The following is a 10,827-nucleotide window of genomic DNA, read 5'->3' on the forward strand; positions in this document are numbered from 1 at the left end:
AAAGGGGCAGGTGATTTTTTTTTTTATTTTTTTTTTTTTTTTTTTTTTATTAAACTGCTGCTATATCCTTCCAAATTAATGGGCCGTACGATAACACATTTCATCAGTACACCACATAGTCTGCATGGTCCCCAAGTGTCGACTTTCCAGCTGCTGAATAGAGCCACATGCTGCATGTATGTAATGAAAGCTGTAACTGTGTGCTCAAGTCTTTAATGCTTTCCACTTTTTCCAGCTCTTCTCCCGCAATGATGACTTACCCATGGCTCACGTTGCTATCGCTGTGGAAGGGCCTGGGTGGAACAGCAGTGATAATGTGGTTCTGGCTTTGGCCAACACCATTATTAGCAGCTACGATGTGACTTATGGTGGAGGCAAGGTAAGGCTAACCATAATGTGACCATCGGAATGTTTGATTTCCATATGTTGTTAAAGGTAATCTGTCTCTGGATTGATTGGGGAAATGGATTATCAAATACAAAAACGTAGTTCTGTTCTGAGCAATGTATATGAAGGTCCTTTTGGATAAATGGAAAGCACTGCTTTAAAATAGAACCTTAGGCAGTTTGTCATTAACATTAATACATTATATCTAGTGTGTAACATGTTTTTTTTTAGGCGTAGTGGTTAGCGCTTCTGCCTTGCAGCACTGGGGGTCCCTGGTTTAAATCCCAGCCCAATCACTCTCTGCAAGGAGTTTGCATGTTCTGCTCGTGCTTGTGTGGGTATCCTCCGGTTTCTTCCCACACTCCAAAGATATTCTGGAGGGTTAACTGGCTCCTGTCTAAATTGGCCCTTCTATGTATGTATGCGAGATTGCAAGCTCCTTGAGGGCAGGGACTGATGTACATCTATGTAAAGCGCTGCGTACATTGTCGGCGCTATAAAAATACCTGTAATAAATATATAAATACCTGTAATAAAATACCAGCAGATCTGGATTCCCCTCCCCCTTTAACAGGTTGACGATTCTGTTCATTCTGCAATGAAATCGCAGATCAGCATTGTCACCCTGTGGAGATGTAATTTGAAACTGAATTTGAGACCAACCTCGACTAGCTATCATATACTGAATATTATCATTACAGGTGTAAACCCCATACTGTTACTAGAATACAGTATTTCTGAATATGTTTCTTTTAGTGGGATATTATTGCCTAGGGAGAGTCAAATCTGCCCTGAAGAATTAAAGTTGAAAAGTGTACACGTTATACACGCCAAATAAAGTTAAGAAAAAAAAGTTCACAAGACACTATGGCTCACTGCTGCTACCCAGTGGACAATGGCTGCACAATAAAATGCTGTTTTACCCTGCAGCTGGTGTAAATGAGCCCCACATTGGGTTGCTCTATGCTCCATTCACAAGGGGTAACACACTGGGATAAGGGTAGTTATTTAAAAAAAGTCAGTCGAGTCCAATGAGGTGTGAAAATTAGTCATGTGGCTGAAATAAAGATACCCATGTGGTAATTTTTTGTGAATTGAACCTTATGTGTTGACAGTTATTCTATTAAATGGCTTCTATGTGTGGCCTGTATTCCCTCTACCTGGTCAGAAGACTTCAATGTTAGTTCAACTCCAGACAATCCTTTTTTTAAATTTAAGTTTTGGATTAAGTGGGGAAGAACTTGGAACCTCTGTTCATGCTGGTGTGGTCAATTAGCATCCCTGGGCTTGCTGCATGGAGGTACTCCTTTACTTGGCATTGCCACCACAGCTCCCACCCAACCGTGCCCTAGTGATTGAGAGCAGCTCTGAGCATGAGCCACACTGTCAAAACTCCATCCCGCCTGCTGAGAATACAGGCTCAGTCACTGACCACATATATCAAAAATAAATATAATGAATGTGGAAATGGTTAAAACAGAAAGCCATGGGGCAGTATTGGTGTGCATTTTAGGAGTGTTTTCTCAAATACTTTAACTTGCTCATGATCTAGGCACTAAAGTCCTCTCCACATTTTCAGAACCTCTCCAGCAACATCGGTCGGGCCGCAGCACAATTGGACCTCTGCCAGAGCTTCCAGCCATTCAACATCCGCTACTCAGACACCGGGCTGCTGGGGATGTACTTTGTGACCGATAAACACAACATCGAGGACACGCTGCACATAGCTCAGGCAGAGTGGTGAGTGGGTAGATTGCCTCCCTCCTGTTAATACTGCACTGCAGGTTCCAAATGCCAAATCCTTCCTCGGTCACACAGCGTGCTTCCTACACAAACCCTCCAAGCAGATGAAATCAGGATGTGCCTCATGTGTTCAGCCTAAAGCTACCACCTAGACTCCAGCGTTCAGAACTCTGGAGCTGACTGGCAGTTTTTCATGAGAATGTTGGTGTATGTCAAGCCAAATGTATTGTTCCTGGTTTTGGATGCATTGGGGAAAACCTAGAAGCTCCTTTTAGGAATTTTTACTGCCGTCAGAGGCTCCGTTAGAGACTTTAATTTCCTTCCTGTCATCTGATCTCTGTTTGACCAGACAGGAAGTGAGGACATATCTATGACAGGGACACAGAAGTATAAATATGATGGGGGGGTCAAGCCTTCTCTTTTTTGCTATTAGGGATCATGTCTCCTGCAAATGAGGCCGCGTTCACAGTGAGCGATTTAGCGCGACTATTTACCGCGCGATATTGCTCTCCAATGCTTGGCAATGGGGCAAAGGGTCCTGCTGTCGCGGGTCGTGTGTCGCTACAGCAGGACCCTTTATGGAGCGGATTTTGCCGCGATTCAATGTTTTTCAATGCAAGCATTTGCGCGATATCGTGCAAAATGCAAATCGCGCGACAAACGCGCGATTTGCGAATCGCTAAGTGTGAACGGGGGCCTAAGTCTGCCTGCTGGCAGTTTGGTGCTTTAAAGGAGAATTATGGGGGAAATACACTCATCCCAATAGTGGACATGTGACATTGAAGGTGTCACACATCACCCCTATTGATCAACAACTGAGCGATTTTTACATATCGCTGTTCGCTGAGTTCACGATCTTCCTCCTGCAGAATGTGGGGACTGTTAGTCACCGCTCCCTGCAGGGATTCCCCCCTCCCCTCTGTTCCTCCAGCGCTGACTGGAGGAACGGATGGGAAAGGGGGTGGGCATAGCTGTCAATCAGGCAGCTGTGTGGATCCCGACAATATTGTTGGCATTCATCCCGGCTGCAGCGCGGGTCTGCATGGTCAGCATATAGCGGGCAACAGTCTGCTATATGAGTTTTGGGGTCACAGGAGGCATAGTAAATGTCCTCCTGTGACCCTAAAGTGCACTACAGCCAAAAAAAGGTTTGGCCCTAGTCCTCTTAAGTGGTGTTTGGGGACAGGTCACTTAGTTATCCCTTTTTAAAGAGAACCTGTCACAGAAAATAAAAAAACCCTTTGTGTGGAGCAGTGAGTGCATGTGGACACTATGTGTCTCTGGCCACTGCCTGGTTGGGAAAAACCAGAGGAAAGGTGTGCCACATACCAATTCCAGGGTGGGGACTCTTCCATTGCTCCACATTATAGCTGAGCTGCCTCTTTTTTTAGCATAGAGTCTAGGGCTGCAACCAACTAATCGATTTAATTGATAATGAGAATTGTTGACTATTCTCATCGATTTATTGATCTGGGTCCCCTAGTTCACTCCTCTGCGCTGGGAGCCGGTGTTTCGTTGGGTCTGTTTCGGCACCAATCCCCCCTGTGATACAGACCCCTGCAGCCAATTCCCAGCAGTGAGGCGAGCTCCCCCTTTCAATGGCACCCCAAACGCTCCTCCTGCAATAAATTATTAGTCAACTAATCGATTATGGAAAAAAAAAAGTTAGTTGCAACCTTTTATAGTCTGTACATGGAGGGAACAATGTGGCTTCATCAAATCTCTTGGTGCTCAGAGCAATGAATACTTTGTAATCCGTGTAAGCTGAGACATTGAAAAGAACCGAATTCCTGCTGTTAACGTTTCGACATTCATTCCTAATGGTCACAGCCGTCCGTCCTGAATTATCACAGCGCGCACACGCGGTTTGTATCCTCTGCCTGTCGTGCTAAAGATTATTCACACTTTACATTTACAGGATGCGACTTTGTACTAGCGCAACAGACAGCGAACTGGTCCAGGCTAAGAAGGCTCTGAAACACGCCCTTGTGGCCCAGCTGGATGGTACGTACCATGTGATTGGTAGGAGAAAAAATCTGCACACGAAGAGAGAATTATTTGTAAGCATTCTGATGTTTGTTTCTCAGGCACAACCCCTGTGTGTGAGGATATCGGGCGCCAAGTCTTGGCTTATGGCCAGCGCGTTTCTCTGGAGGAATGGAATGCCAGGATTGATGTAAGTTGTCATGCATCTTTGTAGTTTTCTGATAGCTGTGTGTAAAGCACCATTTATACGTTTTTTCCAGAACAGAGTGAAAGTACCGATACTTTTCCTCAAGTACCCGCTGATGCCAATTAGCGAGGCACTTTATTTTTTCTTTTGTCTTGTCATGTAACAATACAGACTAATTTTTAGCACAGTGGTGAAGTGCCAGGGCCGAGGCACAGCTGCCAACGCTGTAGCCCTTGAAGTTCTGCCACTGACTCCAAGCTGTAGAGGGACTACAAATCTCAGCGATACATTATACAGCAATATAGAATACATACCATCAGCTATAGAAGACTACCCAGTCATACTTTATACAGCAATATGACGCTACATACTCTGTGCTGCTCCGGGGTGTCGGCCTGATGTCTCCAGCAGAGGATCTCAAGAGGTTTGTGTGAGGTCTCCGGAGGGTTGTGTAGGTTCTGTGGTGGGCTGTGCGGACTCTCAGGTGGGCTGTGCGATCTCACCAGTTGCCCCTGTCGAGGAGATTTTCGGCTGGTGTTGTAAACAGGTACCACAATTCACAGGCTGCAGGGGGGACCTCGGCAGCCTTCCTGTTAACCTCTGCGCTTGTTTTTACAATTTCGGCTTCTGTTTAAAAAAATCAGTGCCGGTATCAGTGCTTACTATCGGGTCATTTGTACGAGTATGATATCGGTGCATCCCTAGCACCATGAGGGGAATTTATGAAGGCTGGAGCAAACAGTATCCGGAGCAGTATCCCATGGCCACCAATCAGCATCCACCTTTATTTTCAGATCTTAACTGGACAAACTTAAGAGAAGCTGATTGGTTGGTTTCCATGCACAGCTGAATTGTATAAAATCTGCCAAAACTTTTTTTCTGCCGAGTACTATATTGAAGGAGCTGTTCTCTCTCTCCTGTGGAAATGTAATAAGTGGAGGACTGCATCAGTGAACGGCCTCATCGGTGGGTAGGAGGAAAAATTTAAACAGAACTCCCGACATGCCCACTGTTATTCTCTTTACATCCTTATACATACCTTGAAGTCTTCTAGCTAGCAGTGATGTCATGGCAGCTTCGTACTCTCTCGGGGGGTATTTGATAATTGTGTATCATGCTGAAGTCCATTTCTTTTCTCTCGGCAGGCCATCAGCGCTAAAACATTGAGGGACGTCTGTTCAAAGTATATCTATGACAAATGTCCTGCTGTGTCTGCAGTTGGTAAGTAGTTTTAATTTACAGCATTCATTTGGAAGTTCCCCTGGCTGGGACTGCCTTTTGTGTTGGGACTTTTCTTCCTAAAGAGATATATAAGTGTCATGAAACCTTCCGTGTGAACTGCGATTTATATAGCAACATCCTACAGCACTGCCAGTGATTGCTGTTCTTTGCACAGTGCCTGTCATTTTGACACCCTTCATGTCTGTGGCCAGTCCTGATGTGAACTGCCAGGTAACAGTCATGTGACATCTAAAGTACATGTGCTTCAGCCTGCGAAGGGTTGTGCATGTGCTTTCATTAGCTGTTATTGCTGGGGATAAGGGACCTATTCCTAACGTGGGTGTGGTCATGTGACCAATTATAGAACATGTGCAGGGCAGGACCCCCAGCCAGAAATTCAGGGAAACAACAGCATATTGAGCCATAAGGAGCAAGTTGCTGTTGTGATGAAGAGTAAAGCAGTGGCGTCACAAGGTGACCCGGGTGACAGTCATTTTGGCATCTCCCCCTCTGACACTATCAGGACAGAGAGGAGGGGACCTGGCGGCATACCTTATCCCGCCGGGTGACTGCCCCCTCCTCTCTGCCGGCGTCAATCACCAAGATGGCCACCAGCAGGTATCAGAAGAGTGCCGCGCGTGCGCGATGACGTCATGTGCATTGGAGAGTCGGCGGGGTGACACCCCGGTAACCGCTCCTGTTGTCACCCAGCCTCAGGACGCCCCTGGGGTAAAGGATTGGATAAAAATGTATCGTCTAGATTTCTTGGTTCCACGTGCATCCGCTCCATCCAAAGCGTCGCAAATTGCTACAAATACTCAAATAATACTACAAATAATAATGAACCCAGAATGAATATTTTAGATTATTTCCAATAGATTCTGATTTCTAATCTCCCCATTTTAGGTCCCATCGAGCAGCTCCCTGACTACAATCGTATCCGCAGTGCTATGTACTGGCTGCGTTTCTAATCTCCATCCGGTTGGAGGATACTTTTTCGCTTTTGGAAGAGCGTCGGAGAATCTCGTCTTGCAGGATAAATCAGGAAAACTATGAAAAATGCTGGTGGCTGAATGTCCGAGCTCACATTCCAGCAGATGTAAAATACAGCTAGGAACGTCCGTATGTGTGTTCAACGTGTGAGCAGCTGGTGACATCGCTGAATAAAATATTATTTAAATGACTGTCTTTTTTTTTTTTTGGTAAAATAATTTGTTCTGAGATATAAAATATGGACTGTCTGGGAGGTCCAATAGAACATCGTAAGCCAAAAATAGGAAATCAAATTTTTTTTTTTTTTAAAACCATTTTCTACTGTACCCCAATCTTCTCTGTATTAGTTGCTTTGTTACCTTTGCAATAGGCGGATTATTGGGATTATTATCATCATCATTATTACGTAGCGCTCACCCCCGGAGCCTCTGGATAAATCTGTCTTCCTTAGCCTGCCTAGAAATTTTAGCAACCTGGCAGCCCCAATAGCACTTATCAACCTTCTGTGGCGACCGATAAAGTTGAGATCCGGACTGTAGATACAATGCTGAAGGAACTTTATTGTAGAACTTCAGACAGAGAGAGGTTTAGGGCTAGGAATATCCAGGATGGTGTAGACTCCTTTTTAAGTGTAAAAACAGAGTATTTTCTGCCTCCACAGACTAGGACCCTTTAAAGGAGAACTATGAGGTCAGGGCTTTTCCCCATAGTTCTCCTAAGGGTAACGGGAATACACTTATTATGGCTATTATTCATATTAGACAAGATTTATATAGCCGCAACAATTTACAATATAAGGAGGACATTGCAGTTACAAGACAAGATGGTGAGGAGGGCCCTGCCCACGAGAGCTTACAATCTAAAGGGGAGGGACAAGTAATACAAGAATTGGTATCTGTGTTGGGATCAATTGTTTGAGAATGTGATAGTTCAGTGATTAGGTTGAGGTGGGATAGAGATGAGTCTTTAGGGATCGCCTAAAGGGAAACAAAGTAGGAGCTACCCGGACAGGTTGGGGTAAGGAGTTCCAAAGGATAGGAGATACTTTAGAGAAGTCCTGGAGGCAAGAATGGGAGGAGTCCGATGGAGGTCTTGGGAGGAGCAGAGGCGAAGGTTAAGATGATACTTCCTAGAGTTCATGTTATATAAATCCCTTCCAGTTTGTTCTCTAGTGCAGACCAGCACACACTTGGACAAAGCTGGGTACAAACAAGTTCTCATGCCAATGCTCTGTGTCCACCAGTGGCACTGAAACCTAAAGCCTAAGCCACTCCCCTTCTTTCTCTAAGGGCTTTGCTTGACAGAAAGGTACATGTCTTTATCTAGAAGGTGCAAAGGATCATGGGACAGCTAGTCCCTGAGGATGAGCTAATGTGACCTTGGTGTGAATGATGATGAACAGTGTGCGATCCCAATGCAGAAGTGCGGGAAAGAGAAGAATTGAGTGAAGAGGCTTATGGAACCAACTGAACCGTGAGTGTTTTGGGGCCAAATGAGAAAAATACTTTAGGTCCAGACAGTGAAACTATAAAGGGAAACATGAAAGAGCCTCAAAAATAGAAATCTATGTCTGTGTAATAAGGACAGAGGGGACTTGCTTCAACAGTACAAAACGTTTCATCAATGGGCGCCTGGACATGATGCGGTAACAGATGAACATTTTCCAGCAGGATGGATGCAAGAATCTCTGTGGGATTCAAATAACAGTGTGCTGATTGCCCAGCATGCTGGCCAGGTCACCTATTGAACTACTTTGGACAGCCTTTCTGTTGGTGCAATCCACCATCGGAGGTTTTTCAGTGTCCGCCAGTTGTTTGCTGGTCTGTGTATGATGCAAATGGCCACCAGGAACCTCTGGGCCGGCACCTATGATCCCTCGCTAACTGTTGCATGGCTTTGTTATGTCAGCCTGCAGCTGAGCAGCTCCCCGCGTTGGCAAGAAAAGGAAGCAAATATGGCACTGACATGCTGTATAGAATTGCTTGGCAGGGGGTATCTGCCGCCAGAGCTCACATAGAATGTACAAAGGCCAAGCAAATGACATCCTACTGCTAACAAAAGCACTATGCTGCCTGTCTGGCAGTGAAAGAGTGTAAAAAGTATTTTATACAACGCACGACACATACACCTACTTGCCAGAACAACGCCCTTGTATTGAAGCACCAAGAAAGCTCCTGGCACCGCACCAGACTGTGTTCAATGAGCCATCATAGCTGCCATTGGTACTCATACGTTGCCAAGGATACAGACACAGACTGTGGCTACGGGGCCGACAGGGCTGGGTGGATTGGGCCTTGTTACCTACATGTTTTAGGTGGGGAATAAAGTGATGGAAAATATCCAAAAATTCCAAGTGTCTGTGTGTTCCGTGATGCAGAGGCAAGCCTTATCACGCCGCTGGAGAAATCCCCTCTCCACACACCAGAGACTGAGAAGATCTCCCTGAAAACTGAATATCAACTCGAAATTAAGGTCTGCCGTAAAAGAGACACTCCAGTCAAAGCCCAAAGTCCCTAAAGCTGAAGTTTTATCAGGTTGGCTCTACCTGCTCGGGGCTTTTAAAAACCCTAATTCTTTGGTCTAGGACAAATGCGGAGATGTTTTTACAGTTTTCCTGCCCCTCTCATGTAAGGGAATTGTTACCCTCTCGACATGTGCGCTTCGTTTCATTCCGATTCAAAATGTGGACAAATTTTCCGAAATCCGGACATACGCATTTCCAAATCCCAAAGCATCCGAATGTATCCGAATTTCCGTTTCCGAATTTCGGATCCCGTCCAAATTTCGTTCAAAAACTAAACTGGATCGGACATGTGACTTTTCTGTCCAATGCATCCGAATCAGTCTGAACACAAATCTTTGTTACGGCAACATGGGAGCCAAATACAGTATATACATATAATACTAAAGCTGAGGGATCCGAATTTCCGAATTGCATTTGGGAGCTCCCGAATGCCATTCAGCTTTAGTAATATTTGTATATGGCTCCCAGACCTGATTGGTATTCGGGAGCTCCCAAATGCAATTTGGAAATATCGGATCCCAAATGCCATTCGGGTCTGGGTGCCATATACAAATATTACTAAAGCCGAATCGGTCTGAACACAAATTTTCGTTACGGCAACATGGGAGCCACATACAGTATATACATATAATACTAAAGCTGAGGCTCCCGAATGCAATTCCAAAATTCTGATCCTGAATGCCATTCGGGTCTGGGAGATTCAGCTTTAGTATTAATATCTGTATATGGATTTCTATGGTATTCGCAACTAATATTCGTAAACTCACCTGAAACTAACGAAAATTCTGATTTCGTCAGAATCCGAAACCTGAACTGAATTGAATTTGGGATCTGAATCCCGAAATAACGATATATCCGAATCGAAACGAATTTTCCTGCAGCTTACATGTCTATTACCCTCCCAGCTGCGCTCTTTATTTTGTGTTATTTAAAACAAACGGCAGACTAAAAATAATACAGGATAATACGCAAAATGTATTCATCAGATTGTATTAATGTAACTGGAAGGTTTCATTGGTCCAGCTTGGCTCAATGTACTGTAAGTGTTCATATCTGATCTCCAGAGGGCTGCTGGGGATGCTGAATATCACCCTAGTTGTAATCCTCGCCGTGATCTTCCGGGTGCGGCTTCCCTTCTGCACGCTGAGCACAAGGAGTCCCATGTTCGGTAATGCCGCCATTCCAAGAAGGCCTCGTATTTTTTTAAATGAATACAAGGCGTTTTCTGATTAGACGAGAAGAAGGGAGGAGGGGGCTATCCCATCACAATCTCCATCTCTTCCACTAAAATAATACCTTCGCCGCATTACTCTATGTTCATTGTGCAGTGGTCAAGCCAGTGGAGCAGCAACCAGAAGATCTTGGTTATGGCTGTATGTAGCATGAGCTGCTACAGTGATTTCCAGCAGCCTTCCAGATACTTGCACCGAGCCAAGCTGGACCAATGTAAGTTTACAAAAAAAGATCATCCCCTGAGTTCAGCTTTAATAAAATTATTGTTTCTCCTTTTTTTTCATCCTGTGTTGTGTCTTGGTGCAGCTGATCTCCTGTCCCGAAGCACAAATAGGAAACAGGGACAGAGTGTTGTCACCATATAACAGGAAGTGCTTGAATGAAGACCATCATGGCAGGAACAACAAGTATTATTTTAATGAAAGCTGCAGATTTTAAATATTGAAAATGACGTGAACATGTTAAAGCTTCTATGAGGTTTTAGTGTTTATGTTTACATACACTTAAAGGTCTGAACTTGAGGTTATACAGCGCTACACTTTAAATGATATGT

The 10,827-nt window shown here is 44.7% G+C and overlaps 1 protein-coding gene across 1 annotated transcript in view; it reads left to right on the plus strand.

Annotated features, from left to right (window-relative positions):
- Positions 1-6,531, plus strand: part of LOC108797963 (cytochrome b-c1 complex subunit 1, mitochondrial) — a 16,648-nt gene extending 10,117 nt beyond the window's left edge. The window contains exons 8-13 of the mRNA XM_018569651.1: positions 236-379; positions 1,967-2,127; positions 4,049-4,134; positions 4,218-4,306; positions 5,449-5,524; positions 6,431-6,531. Of these exons, the coding sequence (XP_018425153.1) occupies positions 236-379; positions 1,967-2,127; positions 4,049-4,134; positions 4,218-4,306; positions 5,449-5,524; positions 6,431-6,495 (621 nt within the window). The 3' untranslated portion in view covers positions 6,496-6,531. The remainder of the gene's footprint in view (positions 1-235; positions 380-1,966; positions 2,128-4,048; positions 4,135-4,217; positions 4,307-5,448; positions 5,525-6,430) is intronic.
- The last annotated feature ends 4,296 nt before the right edge of the window (positions 6,532-10,827 follow it).

The sequence above is a fragment of the Nanorana parkeri genome, unplaced genomic scaffold (assembly GCF_000935625.1).
Source record: "Nanorana parkeri isolate BGI_ZX_2015 unplaced genomic scaffold, ASM93562v1 scaffold1372, whole genome shotgun sequence".
Taxonomy (NCBI): domain Eukaryota; kingdom Metazoa; phylum Chordata; class Amphibia; order Anura; family Dicroglossidae; genus Nanorana; species Nanorana parkeri.